We start from the raw sequence: 17,593 nt of genomic DNA, 5'->3' as shown, positions 1-17,593 counted from the left end.
TGAAAAACTTAATAAAATTCTGAACAAAATAAAATACACGTCTAACCATGACTAAATATCATAAAATAAAAATAATATATTTTATATAAACTCCAAAGAAGATATTAGTGAAGTGTAAAAATACAATAACGCCATAAAATGATCCAATTAATTTAAAAAACTGTGCTTTCATAAACAGTTGTTACTGTTGGGGGCGCCATCACTTTCTTTATCATTTTTTTCTTCTCCATAGTTGTTAACTGCCACAGATTTTCAGCTGTCAAGTCAATTCAGTGACACACTACTACCACCATATATAGCTAATGTATTAAAACTGAGCGTCTCATGGCCCAAAGGTGTAAAACAAAAAAGTTTTAGCCAACAAGTTTTAGGTCCAACCATGGGCCCCGGTTAAGAATCACTGATATAGAGGAAGGTAGCAAAGCAAAGTCTGCTTTTGGTACTTGTCTTTAAAGTAAAGCGCTCAAGAGTTGGCTGAGACACGCACCATTCAGTGAATGATGATCATGCTGAGCCTATTGTCATAGACAGACTCTCGTAATAACAAATGTTAATGAACAAAAGAAAATCCAATTCTGGTCCAGCTTGAGGGTTCAACTGATGCCGTCACTCACACCTGTTGCTCTTATCTTATGTAGCTTCCCCAAGTTAGTGGGAAACCTGGGCTTCTTCAGATTGACAGATGCCCCACCCACCTGGCAGAATATGGAGGGATGGAACAATGCAATAACAATAACAGTTAACATATAAAAAAAGAGAGGAACATTTTTATTCATTCATTGTACCTCAGAGAGAAAAGGTGTCAGTGGAAACCCATACATGAACTCCAAGTATCGGCTGTCAAAAGTACTGAAAATTGATATTTCTATGGTCAATTTCCTATGGTCAACTAACTTTTCTCATCCACATGTTTTACTGTGACCATGCTTTATTTGAAGGTCTTCCGTCCTCTCAGCCAAAAACATATCAAAACGCATTGTTTCATTCTGCTGGTCGACTGAGTGTACGGCTCAATAACAGAGGGATCCTCATCTGTCTCTTTCGCTCACTTGGGTCCTCTTCCTCGCCAAGTGTGGTGGATGTGTGCGAAGGAATCAGAGCGAACATAACTCAATTTTTTCTTGTTGTCAGCAGCGAGCAGCTCAGTCTGTGCAGGGTTTCTGCAGAGGACCCTGGTGTGTGCCGCACATGCCTAACGTTTAGCATGTGCCGAGGACTTTCCCACTTTAAAGTGTGCGCCGAGATAGTGCGGTGGTGTGTCTTAAAGAGGCTGATTTTAATTAAAGATGAAGGTGGTGATGATTAATTGATGCTAGGTGGCCGGCCCCTAAGAGCCGAGACGTGAAGTGGAGAAGATTTCCCCTCTCTCTCCCTCTTCTTCTCGGTCAGAAATCCAACGGCGAGGAAGGCAGATGGTTGTTCTGTAAGTGATCGTAATGTTGCGCTGGATAACATTTTTTGGAAGCGCGGAACAGAGTGAGAGTTATGTAATATATTGTTTTAACATCCAAATTGAGGCTGCCCTCTTCAGGAAGGGTTTTCAGCTTCTCACCCAGATTAGATTTGTAAAGGTAAGAGATCACCAAGGAAAAGGAAAGTGCTCTGGGCGTTCACTCAGCTCTACTCTTTGCCGGAACAACAGACACTGAACAAGCAGTGGCAGTTGAGTTCTGATATAATCCCCCTGGTGGGTAAATGGAACAATGTTTAAGTAAAGACGTCATTCATCTTTCATGAAATGAGTGTCTACATCAGGACTCGTCATGTCATGTTTATTCAATCTCTCAGTGTTATTAATAGAACAGCACAGGCCTTGTTAAGTGAGACAAATCAAATAGAAATAAGGTTGTAAACACAAAGCAAAAATACAAATCAAAGCACGGTGATGGCTCTGTAGGGTTTAGCTTTTGGGGAAATGTTCATCGAGGCTCCTCCACTGGTCAAGAGAAGACCTCTCAAACAGGAGTGCTTGCTGAGACAACTTAAAACCTTTCTGTCAGTTTTATTTATTTCTTCTTAGCCAAAGATTATAGATTTTTTTGTCTGCCATCTTGACTCTTGCAAACAACCCGACAGTTGAGGAATCCATAAACTAAACTAACAATTGAACATAGACAAATGTGTGTATATTGTTTCCTGAAACTGCTTGTTGAGGTACAGAACATAAATGGTAAAAACTGCAGGGTCAGCAGCACACTGAGCTCCCAGGAGCACTAAAGTTTAGATTTTTCTATTCCGCATAGGGAGGTCAAGGGTCAAACATGCACCAGGTTACTTCAGGAGGTAGGAAGAAGGAGGCAGTGGGAACAGCAGGTCCCAGACAGAGGTGGTTGAGGGCTGGTGGGGGGGGGTAGTCCGGTCACAGTGTGGAATCCCGACAGAGGACGATCTCCAACTCGGCGCGGTACAGCTTCCCGCCATCGGACAAAGACATAATGCTCTTCTTGTAGCCCAGGAGGCCGTCTCTGTCCACGTCCTGGGGAGGCAAGTTTGGTGAGGGCCTGTGTGGATGTAAGCTGTGAACAGCTGCTACTGTATTACCATTTTCTTCTTGTCGCTGAGGTCCTGTAGCAAAGTGTCCAGCTCCTGCTCGTCGATGTAGCCGTTGCCATCCTAGTGAGAGAAAAGCAGGCGCTTTGATCACGTAACCATCTCCACCCGACAGAGTTGATGAATTAAAAGTCTGTCGGATGTTGAATTCTCATTTATAAGTCTTGTTAGAACACAGCAAGTGTGCGCCACAGTGACTTCCCCAGCTGCTGTAATCAGCAACGTTGTGCTTATCAACTGCTCTTTGTCTTCCGCTTGTACCAAGCCAAGACTTCTTGAAGGGAGAGAGTTGTTTTGTTCCGCATCAGCAGCCAAATGGCAACATACTAGAGTGCCTCATCACTCTCAATCCCAAACTGTCAAAAGTCCCGTTAAACAGAGTCAATGGAGTCACGCCGTCCTCACCAGTCATGACAACGGAGTCCTGACAAAGGGATTCAGATCCGCTGCTGATATGAGCAAAACAAAGTGTCTTTTCAAACTCGTTCATCCATTTTCCACCCCTGCCCTTTTGCAAACACGGACAGGAAAAAACACCTCACAGACAGGACCCTGATTCCTGCCGAACTTATGGATCATTCAGGATCATTTCTGTTACTGATGGCCACTAACACTGCAAGTCTCATAATGTACTGCAACATCGAACAGTTAATATTACAGAGCAGAAGTTATGACTACAAGCACCTGCACTGGATTATGATTTGAGTTTTATCATTAAAAACAGATTTATATAAACTTATGTTGGGATTTAAAATAATATTAATTCCGATCAATCACGTTTTAATATTTGACTCCAGAAAGATCACATTTCAGTTAATCTCTACACATCAGGTTAACCACCAGGGTGGACGTGATCCTGGGATGAATGATGTGAAGCATGAAGTGCACAACATGTCAGCACAATTATAGTGAATGCACCCAGGCCATTTTCTTTATTTAATTTAGTTGTCTTCATGGTGGATGTTTTGGTTACGCCCTCACAGTGATGAACTGAAAAATGTTTATATGAGAATACTTAATCTCTAAAAAGTGCCAGCCCAAATAAAACACTCTTTTAAGGAAGATGTATATAGAAATGGGAGTAGCAAATCTCTTGTACTGCTTTTATTTTGCTGTCTATCGCTGAGGGCTTCACAGATCTGTTGCCGCCTGCCTTTGCCTTATTGGTGTTTTGTGTGTGTGTGTTGACCACCACTTTTCTTTTTTCTTAGTTACTCTCCCTTGTTGTCTCGCTTGTGTTGTGTCGTGGTTTGGACTAAGATTTTTGTTAACATTAAACTGTCACCGCTTCCATTGTATAGCTGCTTTCAATAGCCCCATTTGGGTTCCCTGAATCAGGGCCCCTCGGTGTCTAGCATAAATTTTAAACACTATATTAGCAGGAGCCAGTTGAACCATAGATTGAGATTCATAGGTGGATCTTCTACAGCGAAAGGGCATGAAGGGATTTGTACGTGAGGAGGATTTGTACAAGACACGGGCCTTGACCCAGCGCCAGCAGAGATGGATGAGAGTGGGGGAGCGGCGTTGCGGCGGATCCTCCTGCTGACCCTGGACAGACCTCCAGCACGCTGACTGTGACTGTCAGTTCATTAATGCCATTCAGAGAATCACTTAAGTCAGCAGCATTCATGAAAACAGGGGGCTTTAAAACAATTTATAAAAGCGGCCCCATTTGAATTCCTGTTTAGGTGCTGAGATATGCATTAGCACTCTCCTGCTCGCGCAGCGCAATATGGCGCGTTTGTCAAACACTCATTAAGTTAAGTGGCATTAAGTGAAAATATGCAATCAATGTGAAGCCATAGATGAGTTGACCGGAGCAAGCATTTAATCTGTCACATACCAGGCATATTTGGGGATCGTCATCCAAAATGATTGAATAAATGAAGGTACCTTATCATAGAGGGTGAAGAGGGAGTCGAATTCCTTGACAGTGAGCCTGATTCCCTGTGTGGTGGATAGAGAGACATGTATAATTGCGTGATATTACCAGAGAGCAGTAAAAGCAAATCCACAACTGATATTAATCCATGCAGATTATGATAACAGGGACTAGAGTTGAGTTAATCCGGACCAGACAGATTAATCCTCAGAAGAAATTGTCGATCTGATTCCACAAGATAGAAAATGTACTGTATGGAAACATGAATATATAGGCGGGTATCTGTTCTTGAATGAATTCGTAAATATCATACAATCCAGATCTGGATTGGCAGCAGTGACAGGATTATGTGTCAAATTCATTTATATTTTTAGTTTGATCTAAAGATGGCAGAGGTTCAGTTCAGATCGATCAAATGGGAATAATAAAATAACATTGTTGAAGCTAGTGTGAAGGACTTAAAACTCATTTTAATGTCAAAGCTCTATATGTCAAATCACCAATAATCCCCTGGAAGTATATCCAGTAAAGATGAGCTCTACAGAGTTAGATGAGACACACTGAAACCAGAAAAGTGCTTAGAGAGTGCAGACCTCCGCTGCGCAGCTCATGTCCTTCCATGGTACATTTTCAGAATCAGAATCAGCTTTATTGCCGTGGTCAGTGGGAATCCCACCAACTAGGAAAGTGCTTTGGAATAACGTGCAGTCATAAACAAAAACATAATAAAATAAACAACCCACAGACTGCAGGTCTCCATAGACAATGTTAGAAAGATTGAGGCAGAAACCGCCCAGGCCCAGAAACCGTGGGTGAACCGCGGGTAACTATCAAATAATGTGAAACAAATGTATTACACAAAATACCACTTCCAATATATGGAACAATGTAATATGCTATGATGGGACGTGTTGCTGGGTTATGAATGGTGGTTTGTTTACAAATGGATCGAGGAGGTAGAGCAGCGGAAGAGTCAAAAAATCGCTCAGTTTTAACTGTACTGCGAATGTCAGATTAAAAGCTTGCTGCATATGCACAAACATCTGAGTCGGATAGTATGCTGCACACCTCTGATCAGAAGACATTCATTCAGGTTCTGGGAAAAGTGACATATTGTTGATTGATAGTGCACTGTGTTAATATCATGTTTTATTATATTCATTTATTTTTGGCAATTTGTCCTCTTCAAAAGATTCCTGGATCCAGATGGTAATCAAAATTAATCCTCTGTTCCAAATCCCATTATCAACATGCAATGAAATTTTTATTGAAATCCAATAAAAACCTTTTGAGGAGTTTAATTTACAGTCAATATTGCTGCTGAGCAAAAATAAACAGGAATCTCACCTCAAACTTTAGCAAGAAATTTTCCTGGACAGGTAGAAGCCTGTGAGGGAGCAAAACATATGAATATTTAGGTCATTTTGATCAACTCTACCTGCACTTCACCTGTCCTCACCTGGCCATCTCAGACAGACCGAGCTTCCCGTCGCCGTTCAGGTCGAACATCCTCAGCTGCAGGACAGTGATAGAACGATAAAAGGGATTTATACGACGCCAGGGTGCGCCCAGTCTGGTGATATATCGCATGATATACTGTATATATGTGCATTAAAAAAAGATGGCAGCGCACAGATTACTGGAGCTGATGGCTGAAGAAGTGATGCATCAGCAGGACAAGGGAAGTGGAGGGTGAAGTCAGACATTAAGCTGGTCACGCTACTAAATCACAGCCTCCCTTTAATTCCTTAAAGCTGATATCCCACAAACACAAGTCGCTGTCTCGCAAAAGGTGACATGAGGATCTGAGGGCAGATGGAAGAAAGGACAGCCAACCCACAAGTGCATGGTGCTAGTCAGCAATCACAGGCTGTGTCTGTGAAAACCAAGGAGCCTTGACTACACAAAAGACTCCTCAGCGTTCAGGATGAGGGCCAACAAAGATGTTCAATTCCATGGCAATGAAGGTTCAATGACCCATGAGATTAAAAAGATTGGATCGCAGGGGCAGCGGAGTCAGCAAAAAGGCCCAGACTTTCCTCTTCCAAGATGCTTCCACATTCTCTGGTGTTTACACGGAGCGATATCAAATCTCAAGCATGTGCTGGACTAGCTTGAGACCCTCTAGTCGTGGAAGCCGGAGCCTATCCGAGCTCCCTGGAGCTAAAGGTGGGGCGGGTCACAGGGCATGACTCGGAATAAATATCAAGAAAGGAAAAGAAGGAGTTGCCAAAGCAAAAGTCCTGGTTCAAACCTGAACTATAATGTCCTCACAGGTTTAAACTCTCAGGTCATGTACAGACAAAAACTGTGACCCGATTCAGCTGGAGGGAAGATAAGATGTGTCTCATGGGAAGTGCGTGGTCGTAAACAAACAATCTGGGATTTGGGTCAGGGGATGGAGTCGTACCTGATGGATATATAAAAAAGCTAAGGAATGAATATGCTTGTTTAACCTCGAATGTTAGTGGGGACGAGAGGCGACGGGCGTCACAAACAGATATTCATGAGCTCAGACCATATCGTGCGGTGAGACAGCGCGGTATGAAGTGGTGAACAGGGAACAGGAATTTGACTGAGTGTACTCACAATGGTGTGCGTGTACTCAGCAAGCTTCTTGTCGTCATAGTTCCTGTTGGCCTTCTTCAGCAGGTCTGACAGGAAGCCCTGTGGGAACGTCCCATCAAAAATTGATCGTGCTTCAAAATTACATGCTTCCATAATTTCAGCTCTTTTGATTGGGCTGTTGAGAGGCGTCAGCAAGGCAACCTTGCAAAATAGGCAGGAGATTTTGGATTTTATTTCATCATCCATTTTGTCTTCACAGACTGAATTTATTGGAGGTCACCACACACATGGGGGCAGATGGGTCGAGGGTTGTTTTATGGGTCAGACCGCTTTGTAAATATGGATGAACTCTGTCGAAGTGAAATACTGAAGGTGAACTGCTTTAATACCATTTGAATAGTTGATTCAATCATTGTCCAACATTCAATCCCAGCATCATTAGTTTCAAACGGATTTTGTGAATGACTCGCATTTAAACACAGGATTGTTGCTTGGAACTTATAGACACCTGCGTGCGTACAGTAGCAACAAGCAGCCCTCTTCTTTTGATGTATTTACTGCAGATTTTCTGTTGGGCTTATAAAATAAACTATACATTTATAACATTTAATGTCAGCGTAAAGAGTTCAACTTAATAACCTGAAAATGCTTTTTAAGAGCTCACAAATAAGAGCAGTAAGATTGCTTTTTCATGAGTGAACACAGTTTAGCAAACATCCCCCCACATGCTCTCCAGGAGAGCAATGGATGGAGTGTCTACAACCTGTGCAATGGCGGTGCTTCATGCCTTCTAATGGCATATTTATACCACTTTAATGTCTCATGGAAGCCTCAGCCTCAACCTCAGCAGGGGTGTTCATCTGCACCGCTTCAGAAATCAGACACCCAATCTACAAGATTAAAACCCATGTCTGCACTGCACCCAACATGCCACCTCCCCCTTCATCTCTCTTGGTCACCCGCCCAAGAAGCGTCCATCCACATCCATTGCAATAACTGCCGTTTCCCTAGTATCTCCATCTCAGACCAGGGCAAATTGTGGCCCGGGGGCCATATGCAGCCCTTTGCCTGTATTTTTGCGGCCCTTGAGGTCAGATTAAAATATGTAGTCATTTTTCTCACTTTTTTTCCTGTTTCTTTTCAGCCATTATTAGTTCATCTATAAATATAGCCTGTTTTCTGTTTAAAGACACATTTTTTCTCATTATTTATTCTATTAATTTGTCATTTTTGTGAGTGTTTCCTCAATTTACTGACTCGCCATTTAATATATATAATATTTTTATAGGTTTCATGGCATCTTAACATCTTCCATTTATCTTACTTACATTTAACCTTTTTAGGTCCATTTTGTCTTTGTTACTTAAGTGTATAGTTTTGATTTTTCCCATCATGTTTTGTAGTCATTGCCAACTTTCTTATGTCATGATGGCCCCTCATGTAGTGTATACTGTACGGGCCTTTATGATTTATATTATTATGTTATTGCCCACCCCTGCCCTGAACTATACATGTTGGCGGGTCTCACTATTGTCATGTAAAGCTGCCTCTTATATGGTGCTGACATTCTTCCATCACAGAGTCAACTCGCACACACACACTCTCTTCTTCCACTTCTTCCCTTGATCTCTACCATCACTCCAAAAAAGGACATTTAGCACCCAGACTTAAAGACAATTTCACATAAAAAACAGCGACTTGCTTGCTTAAAAAAATGCTCCTGCACAAATAAAGTAGCACCTATAATATCGAGAGTCAAGGAAATACAGTTACGGGCCGATTAATTCTCTGTTTGACAGACTAGAGCTGCATGAATGAGCTGTTGATTCTGTATTTACCTGAAGCTCATTTGACTCGATATATCCACTGCGGTCGGTGTCGTACCTCCTCCAGGCCTGTAAGAGTAAACCAGTGGCATTAAGGAAACACAGCACAAACCATAACAAGAGAAAGCTGATTTGATTTTCGAGATACAACCCCGACTCCGAGGAAATTGACCGCGGCCCGAGAACATCAGCGGAACACGGAAGCTATCTGACACTGGGTGAATATTTGTCAAAGCTCTTATCAAAGATGGATAACTAAACCCCCACGACACTCACCAGCTCCTCTGCAAAGAGCGTGTGCTCCATTTATAATGTATACACTCGTCTGAGAATAGCTCTGACACGGGCGGCAGGATGAACATCACACTACTGAAAGCCTCTTCAAAAAATGTGAGTGTGCGCATGTGTGTGTCGCTGTTATTCAATCACCGCGGACAGTAAGTTTGATAGATTAGGTCATTACGATTCTAAATCCACAGCACGCACATCCACTTTAAGTTTTATTTTTTGATGGATTTCTGTGTCATAGATTCTCCTTTACTTATTCATATTGACTACAAGGCTTTTAAATCTTTTACTTTTTTATATAAAAGTAAAGCAAGGAAGTTGTCTTGTGTCTTCTATTGAACTATAAAATATATGAGTATTTACTGGTTTACAGTATTTACTCATGGCCTTCACTCGCAAGCTTTTATGTAATGAAGTAATGAGAAATGAGGATTTCAGAGCATCCATCGGATTTACTACCTATAATAAAAAAAGAAAAACACTTTGAATGTGTGTTAACTTACAGCCATGAATTCGCTGCTGGACCCCACAAACTCCCTGAAGCAGAGCAGGAAGTTTTCCTCTGCCGGCAGCAACTGAGCCAACTACCAGAGCAGAAAGAAAACACCATGTCGGCGATGAAGATTTAGAACAGAGCGGATTTATAATGTGGGTCGGGTTATAATAAAACACAAAGCTCTGTTTTTATTGTCTTCACCTCTGACATCTCAATCCGGCCGTCGGAGTTCTTGTCAAAGCTGGCCATGAACTCCTTCATCTTCTCCCTGAACGAAGCGTTTGAAGGGTCCTGCAACAGAGTCACATGGTTAAACTAAGTTAGACACTGTCCGCACACTGCAAAAACAAAATTACATGGAATAACTTAAAAAGACAGATGTGATCATGGCTGACATATTCATGAACACATTTACAGAAAAAGTGCTGAGTCTGCTTTCTGTCCGGGCAGATTTGTCCAAACTGAGGTCAGAGATGAAACATTGTGTCAGCTGCTGTCGACTCACATTGAGAAATTTGCAGTTCATAAGTCTAAGTTCAATAGGCCACACAAAGTTTCTAATCACCTTTTAACTGGAGCAGAAAATTCAGAGTAATGTGGTCGCCCACAGCGACGCATGATAATACCATGGTATGAAGTGCGCAATTAAAGTTGAGAGCGTCTAAATGATCCAATTAATACGTCGCCGAGGACATGTTCTGCTGCTCTCCCTCAACAGCTCGGTCAAATATTGTACATACTCACGTCCACTGGGTTAAATACATTTGAATTCTTGAGGGGTTTTTTTCCAGTGAACCTGAGCTGAGTTGCATTTGCTTCTTATCCCAAGTACAAAGTAGAGTACAAAGTAACAAATGAAGTGAATGAAAGACATAAAATGTTAAACAAAACATTATAAACATAATAATAATTTAAAAAACTGATTTAAGTTAGTCCTTATGGAAATTTCTACCATGCCATGTTATTAAGAATTGGCCTCTTGGAATTGGTCATGTGACACACACTAGCGCTTTTTCATTAGATGCTAACTACCAGTCAGTCGCTCCATATTAATAAAGAAAGAAAAAAAAACGCAACTGCAAACAATAACTCATTAACTCTTAGAATATCAGCTGCAACTTCAATTACTCCATACTAACAAAGAAAATCACAACCGTGTCCGATAACTTATTAACTCCTGACATATTAGCTTCGCGGCTAAAGCGGCAGCTTCCACTCACCACTCCAGCTCCTCGCCGAGCAGTCTCAAGCTCTTTGAAGAAGTTCTCCAACTCCTTCCCCTCGATGTATCCATTTCCTGTGAAGCAACACGTGGATGAAGATCAGCTTAGCATCTTAGAAGTGAATTGATGGGGTTCGATTACACTTGTATGTCACAGTACTATTGTCTTGTCCAGGAATAAACACACCACCCACAGGACTCCATTACGTTCGTCGTATAATGTGTTTTACAGTCATTTCAGGAGTCCAAACAACATCGAAGTAAACTCTAAATCACATTAACTAGTTCTGTCATGAAAGCAGGAGTGATATAAACTGCTTTGTTGGCCACTAAATGGAGATGTCTGTTGTGTTTGACCAAACAACCAAACCAAACAACAAGATTTGACTCGGCGCTTTCTCCAAATTTTTTTTGCTTTTCAAAGCTGCTAGCGAGGACAGACCTGAACTGGAAGAGAAAATCTCAACCAACGTTTCATTCATAGTTGGTAGTTGGTGTGCCGTGGTTCAGACTCTAATTTACATGTTGGAATGGAGCTATCGTCTTGCCAAGCTGACGCGTGAGTAAAGCTTGGTCTCATGAACAAACAGGTTCTTGTAGGCTGCTTTGAATGCTTCAATCGTGGAGATTTGTGATCCGCTGAAACTGGAAGGGATTCAAGCATCATCACACATCTTTGTCGTCCATGTCGCTCCTTCAATGTGAAGAGAACGCTATTAGCAAGGCGGCCATTTTATAAACTTGATATCACTTTGAATGATTCATGTTGATGTTAAGATACTGTAGTGGTATTTTAGATTCCATTACTGAAGAAAGAAAACAGCACAATATGATGACACTGTGCGTCATTTATTACATCATTCTGGAGATTGATGAAGACGAGTTGACAGGGGGTCCAAAAAATAAAACTAGAAGATCCAGACAAGAACATATAGGACACAATAACCCACATATTTCTCAACATTCTCAAGGCTCAGCCTTTCAGGATGAGGATCAGCACATCCTGGTTCTTAGCCAACAGATAAAATTCTATGTTCTGCATTGATTTATGTCTCCGTCTAATCACAAGATCCAAAACTACGCTTCAGCATTCCCATTATTATAAGCAGGACTTGGAAAAATGGGTAAGAGAAAGCACAATGACTGAACAAGGACAGTGTTAACAAATCCAAACTTCTCTCCTCTTGTCCTTTCTGCATTGAGTTTATCATCTGTGCTTTTGCTTTGCGTTTGGGATTTAAAATGCAATACTGCAATAATTTCTCTCCCTTCTATACCATAAATATGCAATTGTTTCTGTCAGTTATTGCACTGATGTCAGACAAGACCTTCATGAAGATTAATTCAAGAGCAATTTAAAAACTGCAATTCAAACGCGACCTGAGTCAGACGAGTGCGTGTCTCCTCACGGAAGTGTCACCTCAGGTTTTACAGCTCCACCCCGACAACATCTCCCACAACACTTCCAATCCGAAAGCCATGCTGATAAACTCAAAAGATTCGGCTTCAGTTATTTGTCACGAGCTGTTTCGGGACAAACCGCTGATTGTTGTAGCAGAACAAAATGACTCATAACACTTGAGTGCAGTTGGAGTGTAAGAAGTATAATGAGTGTTTTCTTGCCTAAGAGTGAAAGTGGGTGCTGGGATGGATGCTTATTGGGGCATTCTGTCCCCATTTCAAGACGCCTGTTTCCTATGATAATGAGACACATGACCAGCGGATGATTTAGTGAAGGCTTTCTCCGCGAGGCTTTTCCCACAAGTCACCGTGTGACATGTTGAACAATTGTTTTTAATCATGACCAGCGTCTCTCTGAGAAGGCTTGTGCGCTACAGCGCTACTGACGGGATAGTCATGACAACAGGGTTCAAAGTCCTATCTTAATCTCTGATCCTCTCATTTTCTTCCATCCTCGCCTCCCCCTCCTCCTCTGGCTCGTCTTTAAAAGGTGCTTTTGTCGCCATCTGTGCTGCGGCTGGAATTTGTGAGCCGTGCTTGACGCAAAACAGAAGCAATAATTGCCTCAGTATTACATAAAACTGTGGGATTTACTGTTTCAAATTAAACGAGAAAAGCGCTGACTTGAACTAATTTCCAGGCATATTATATTTTTTAAGCAATATTATTGCCCCACACTTATTGCCATAGAATGTTGTGGGCAATAGGACGGCAGGAAAGGGAGCTTTCACCAAAGAATGACAAATGACCGGTAGATTTGGTGTTCATTCAGACCACCAATGTCCATTCTTGTGTTTCTCGACCCATAAACAACAACTGCTAAAAATCTGGCTGAAATCTGTTCATTCATTTTTTAGTTATTTCACTCAGTCGAACGATGATGACCATATTAGTGCACAAAGCCCTTGGCAATAGTAACAACTCAAGATAAATGTGTGTCAAAAAAAGTCATCAAATATACCATAAACATCTCAATGAGTCTATATTCTTTCACCAACATGTGCGCCAGTAGTTGCAGTATACCTTGACTCAGCTTTATAGGAAGCTGCTAGGTTTCTCGCATCGTGGCTGGTTCATCCAGTTCCCCAATCCTGTTGCATACCTTTATTAAAACCTCAAATATGTTATATAAAAAGTTTATTGTTCTACCTCTTCTATTGAGAACTTGAAGAATAACTGGATAGAAAAAGATGATTTAGTAATAATAAAAAAAGACATTTTCAAATTCATTTTGGTTGGAACTGACATTCTTACTCTACTGTCAAGTTTTATATTACACTTCGTGTATGTATTTATTTTTACAATCGTGAATGTATTTTTAAATAATAGCAGCTTTCTCTTGTACTCTTCTGTCACTCTAAATATATTTAGATTCAAAATATCTTTACATCGTCTGAAAAAAAAAACGTGGTGTCATCATTCAACAGTGCCCAAACATGATCACATCAAATTCCCCTGCTCACATTCATCTCTTCAGTCATATATTCTCCCTCTATAGTTTGTGGCCAGTTCAGCTTGAGCACATTTTGTCGAGCCCTGGCTTCTCATGTAGACATGTGACCCCCTTTGGGCTGGTCAGCTCTTAAAATAGAGGAGGGGCTCCAACACACACAGGGAGAATTAAAGTGAGATGTGTGACATATGTAGGAATTAGAAGGACATTTGTGTAAGCCTTCAGTCAAGTGTCCTCTCAGAAGGCATGAGTGGGTCCGCTGACATCGAAGCGGCCGAGTTCACCGCAGGTCAGAATGGCTGGCGATTTGAGAGGAGCGGCCGCGTGGAGCGCACCACTGCACCCAGGCCAGCAGATGCGGCATAGCTCCCTTTCTCAATTAACCTTTGGAAGCCCAACTCAACTTCCCATCATGCAGTTTCACACACAGCCCAGCTGTCGCACTCCCAAATGTCTGTGCTTGACTTGAGCCCGGAAACATCTGCAGTCCATCAGGCTCACCGCTAACTTTGTCTCTGGCTGTGTTTGTCCCAGTTTCCTCTGTGTGCTGCTGCAGCTGGAGTCATGAAAACAACCTGTTGAGCCGATGCTGTGCGAGACAACACTGCCCCCCCCCTTCCCCCTGCCCACCCCCTCTCTGTCACCCCTCTGGTCACGCTGAGTAACTAATGAGCTCTGTTGGACTCTCAAATTAATTTGGATCCTCTTCAGCATTAAATCTCCCAGCAGTCTTTCTCCTCTGCTAGACTCATTTACAATCAATTGGAATACCAAGGTGCTGTTAGGTGCGCACCGTGACCCAATCCGATTGAGCTGTGTGAAGACGGAAACTGCTGCTGCTCGGGCCTGAAATCAATTGGACATTAATCAAGTGCCTATTCCACTAAAGCCTGTGTAGCGTGGCCAACACCCGGAGACTCAGCTGGATTGTGAAAGCTGTATAAGACTTCACTGTCATCAATATAATGGGCCGGGTTTTAAATGCTTTAAGAATAGAGGTCAGTGCTTTTCCCTAAATGGCTGCAGAAAATAATCCTTCAAATGAAGTTGAAAAGTGTCCAGGCTGCAGTGGAGCTGCTGACACCACAGTAATGACGGTAGAGGACGGACGGGCAGGTTGCAGCCAGGCTGCTGCCACTGGCTTCACTGTAGCGCAGAGGCACCGCCGCCTCCTTCTGCTACTGTCAGTCACCGGTGTAGATACCCATATTAGACTTAACATTAGATTTAAAGTTAGAGCCCATGAGGCATCCATCGTTCTTAACTGAGTTGTAGAAACCTGACAATGTTATTCCTCCTACAGGTTAGGTGATGCTTCCATGCATGGGATAGGAGGAGACCCGGGGCAGGCCCATGTTTGAGAGCAGAGAGAGAAAAGGTATCTCTGGGCCTTTTGGTGGACCTGCTGCCCCCACGACCCGACCATAGACAAGCAAGTTCCATTTTATGTAATTAATCATTTTAACTTTATTTTAATTGTTTGACTAAACCATACATTTTTAAATACTGGTCATTTATTATAATTCATTGATTTAATCTATGTATTATTGGTTGAATTTATTACAAGTGTCAAGATAAAATTGTTTTTATACGCTTCCTATATTTTACATCATAATGAATATTGATAATAGATTATACTGAACTTCAGTTCAATTTCTTTTCAATTTCTAAAAATATTTGTATTTTTATTACAAGAATGTTTTTATCTGAAACAAAAGCATAATACGTTTTTTATATGTTTGTTTTTCCATATATTTACTAATGTCTATAGAATTTGAAATGTATACCAGCTACTTTGAGGGAGAGGCAGGACACACCCTGAACAGGTCGCCTACCACAGGGCACACAGAGACAAACAATTCAACATTCAGATCAACGTTCACATGAGCATGAAATCATTCACAGGTGACAGTGTCAGGTGTGAATTGTGGTGGATGATGAATACAGGTTGAATACGCTCCACCCCCCACGAACTTAGCCCATCATCAAAAGACTCAGAGAAGAGTAAACGAAACATTTAGTACAGAGTACTTGTATGTATACAATATAATAGATACTACAATGATAAGGCTGGGTGTTGATGACAGGCTGACAGGTACAGTAAGGCGTGATCTTGTCATGTTATTAACAATATTCCATAATAAACAGCAGTGTGTCTTGATCTATAGTCTCTATCTTCAGCCGATATGAGCTCAATAAATAAAACAGACACACACATCATCTTTCTTCACTCTTATGGGAGGCTCCACCCAACAATCTCATCCCTCACTCATTCACTGGCATCCTCCCTCCCTCACTAAGTCCCCCCCTCCCCTTCCAAATCACTCACTCACTCACTCGCTCACCCCCTCTCCCCCGCCCCCACTCCAGCATCCACTCCCCCAAATCAGAAATGACTCGTTAATCTTCATCTTGCATCCTTCATCAGCTCTTTCGTTGCTTTCAACATTCTACATCATAGAGTGAAACGAATTTATTCACCACGCTATCTGCAATAACAGTCAGATATAGCACTTAAAGTAACAAATAAATACAAATCAAACCTGTCAACTATTACAATTAAAAATACACAAGTGTTTGAGAAAGTCATGTATTTTTCTCTTACTGTTTCAAACTGACTATTTTCAACACCAGAAAATCGCAAAACATTTAGTTTTAAATCCATACACTTGACATACTGGGTAAAGTGCATGACTGACCGTCTGCATCAAAGTGCTTCCAGATGTCGATGAACTGCGCAGCGGTGAGCTCGGCCAGGTGGAGCTGTGGGGGCTGCTGTGCGTGGGTCGCCATCTCCGCTGCTTCCGCTGGTCTGTGTGGACTTGGCTAGAAACTTTGGTCGCAGTGGATCTTTGCTACTGAGCGCAGCTTCAGCTCTGCCGGAGCTTTTAAACCTCCCCGCGACGCCTGCTCTTTTCCAGCCCGCCACCAGGGAGCGCCTGCGCTGTGTCGAGGAGCCAGGGGTCCGTCCGCAGGACGCCACTTAGACCAGGGGGAGGGGGCGGAGTGAAGGTGGGGGGAAGAATCTCCGGGGATTTGTATTAACATCAAGCTATATCCTGATGCGAGAGAGTCAATTACATGTCTCAATTGCTGAACCAGCGGGGCGAGCCCCCCCCCCAGTCTCCCACATCCTTTCTTCATCAGTCAGGACCCCGGCTCCAGTGTGGCCGTGACCTTTAGAGAACTGAGCGACTTCATAAGCAAACTTCATGGGCGCCAGTGAATGATGAAGATGAGAGGGTGTGAGGATGTTTGAATGAGTGAGCAAGTGAACGAATGGACAAGCCTGGGTGATCAAGTGAGAGGCTGATGTGTAAGTGAGTGAATATGTGAGTGGATGAACGTTTGTGAGTGTGATTGAGTTAACAAGTGAGTAAGTGAGCGAAGGATCTCATGAGCAAGTGACTGAACTGAGAGTGAGTGAGTGATCACATGAATGTGAGAATGACGAATGAATAAGAAAGTGAGCGAGTGAATTATGAAGTATGTGAGGGAGGGTGTGAGTGAATGCATAAGTATGTAAGTGAGTGAGTGAGTGAGTGAGGGAGTGATCACATGAATGTGAGAATGACGAATGAATAAGAAAGCGAGCGAGTGAGTGAGTGAATTATGAAGTATATGAGGGAGGGTGTGAGTGAATGCGTAGGTATGTAAGTGAGTGAGTGAGTGAGGGAGTGATCACATGAATGTGAGAATGATGAATGAATAAGAAAGCGAGCGAGTGAGTGAGTGAATGCGTACGTATGTAAGTGAGTGAGTGAGTGAGTGAGTGAGGGAGTGATCACATGAATGTGAGAATGACGAATGAATAAGAAAGTGAGTGAGTGAATTATGAAGTATA

At 42.2% G+C, this 17,593-nt stretch overlaps 1 protein-coding gene across 1 annotated transcript; it reads right to left on the bottom strand.

The window, feature by feature from the left end:
* Positions 1 to 1,758: 1,758 nt before the first annotated feature.
* LOC128759448 (calretinin-like) lies at positions 1,759 to 16,624 on the bottom strand. The gene is made up of 11 exons (XM_053866390.1): positions 16,449 to 16,624; positions 10,834 to 10,910; positions 9,815 to 9,904; positions 9,621 to 9,701; positions 8,842 to 8,898; positions 7,025 to 7,102; positions 5,895 to 5,950; positions 5,783 to 5,822; positions 4,447 to 4,500; positions 2,542 to 2,613; positions 1,759 to 2,476 (listed from the first exon to the last, which is right to left on the bottom strand). Exons 1-11 carry the CDS (start codon positions 16,540 to 16,542, stop codon positions 2,360 to 2,362), a joined length of 816 nt encoding a protein of 271 aa, XP_053722365.1. The 5' UTR covers positions 16,543 to 16,624; the 3' UTR covers positions 1,759 to 2,359.
* Between the last annotated feature and the right edge of the window lie 969 nt (positions 16,625 to 17,593).

This window comes from Synchiropus splendidus, chromosome 5, assembly GCF_027744825.2.
Source record: "Synchiropus splendidus isolate RoL2022-P1 chromosome 5, RoL_Sspl_1.0, whole genome shotgun sequence".
NCBI lineage: Eukaryota > Metazoa > Chordata > Actinopteri > Syngnathiformes > Callionymidae > Synchiropus > Synchiropus splendidus.
This window is presented reverse-complemented; position numbering and strand designations above follow the sequence as displayed.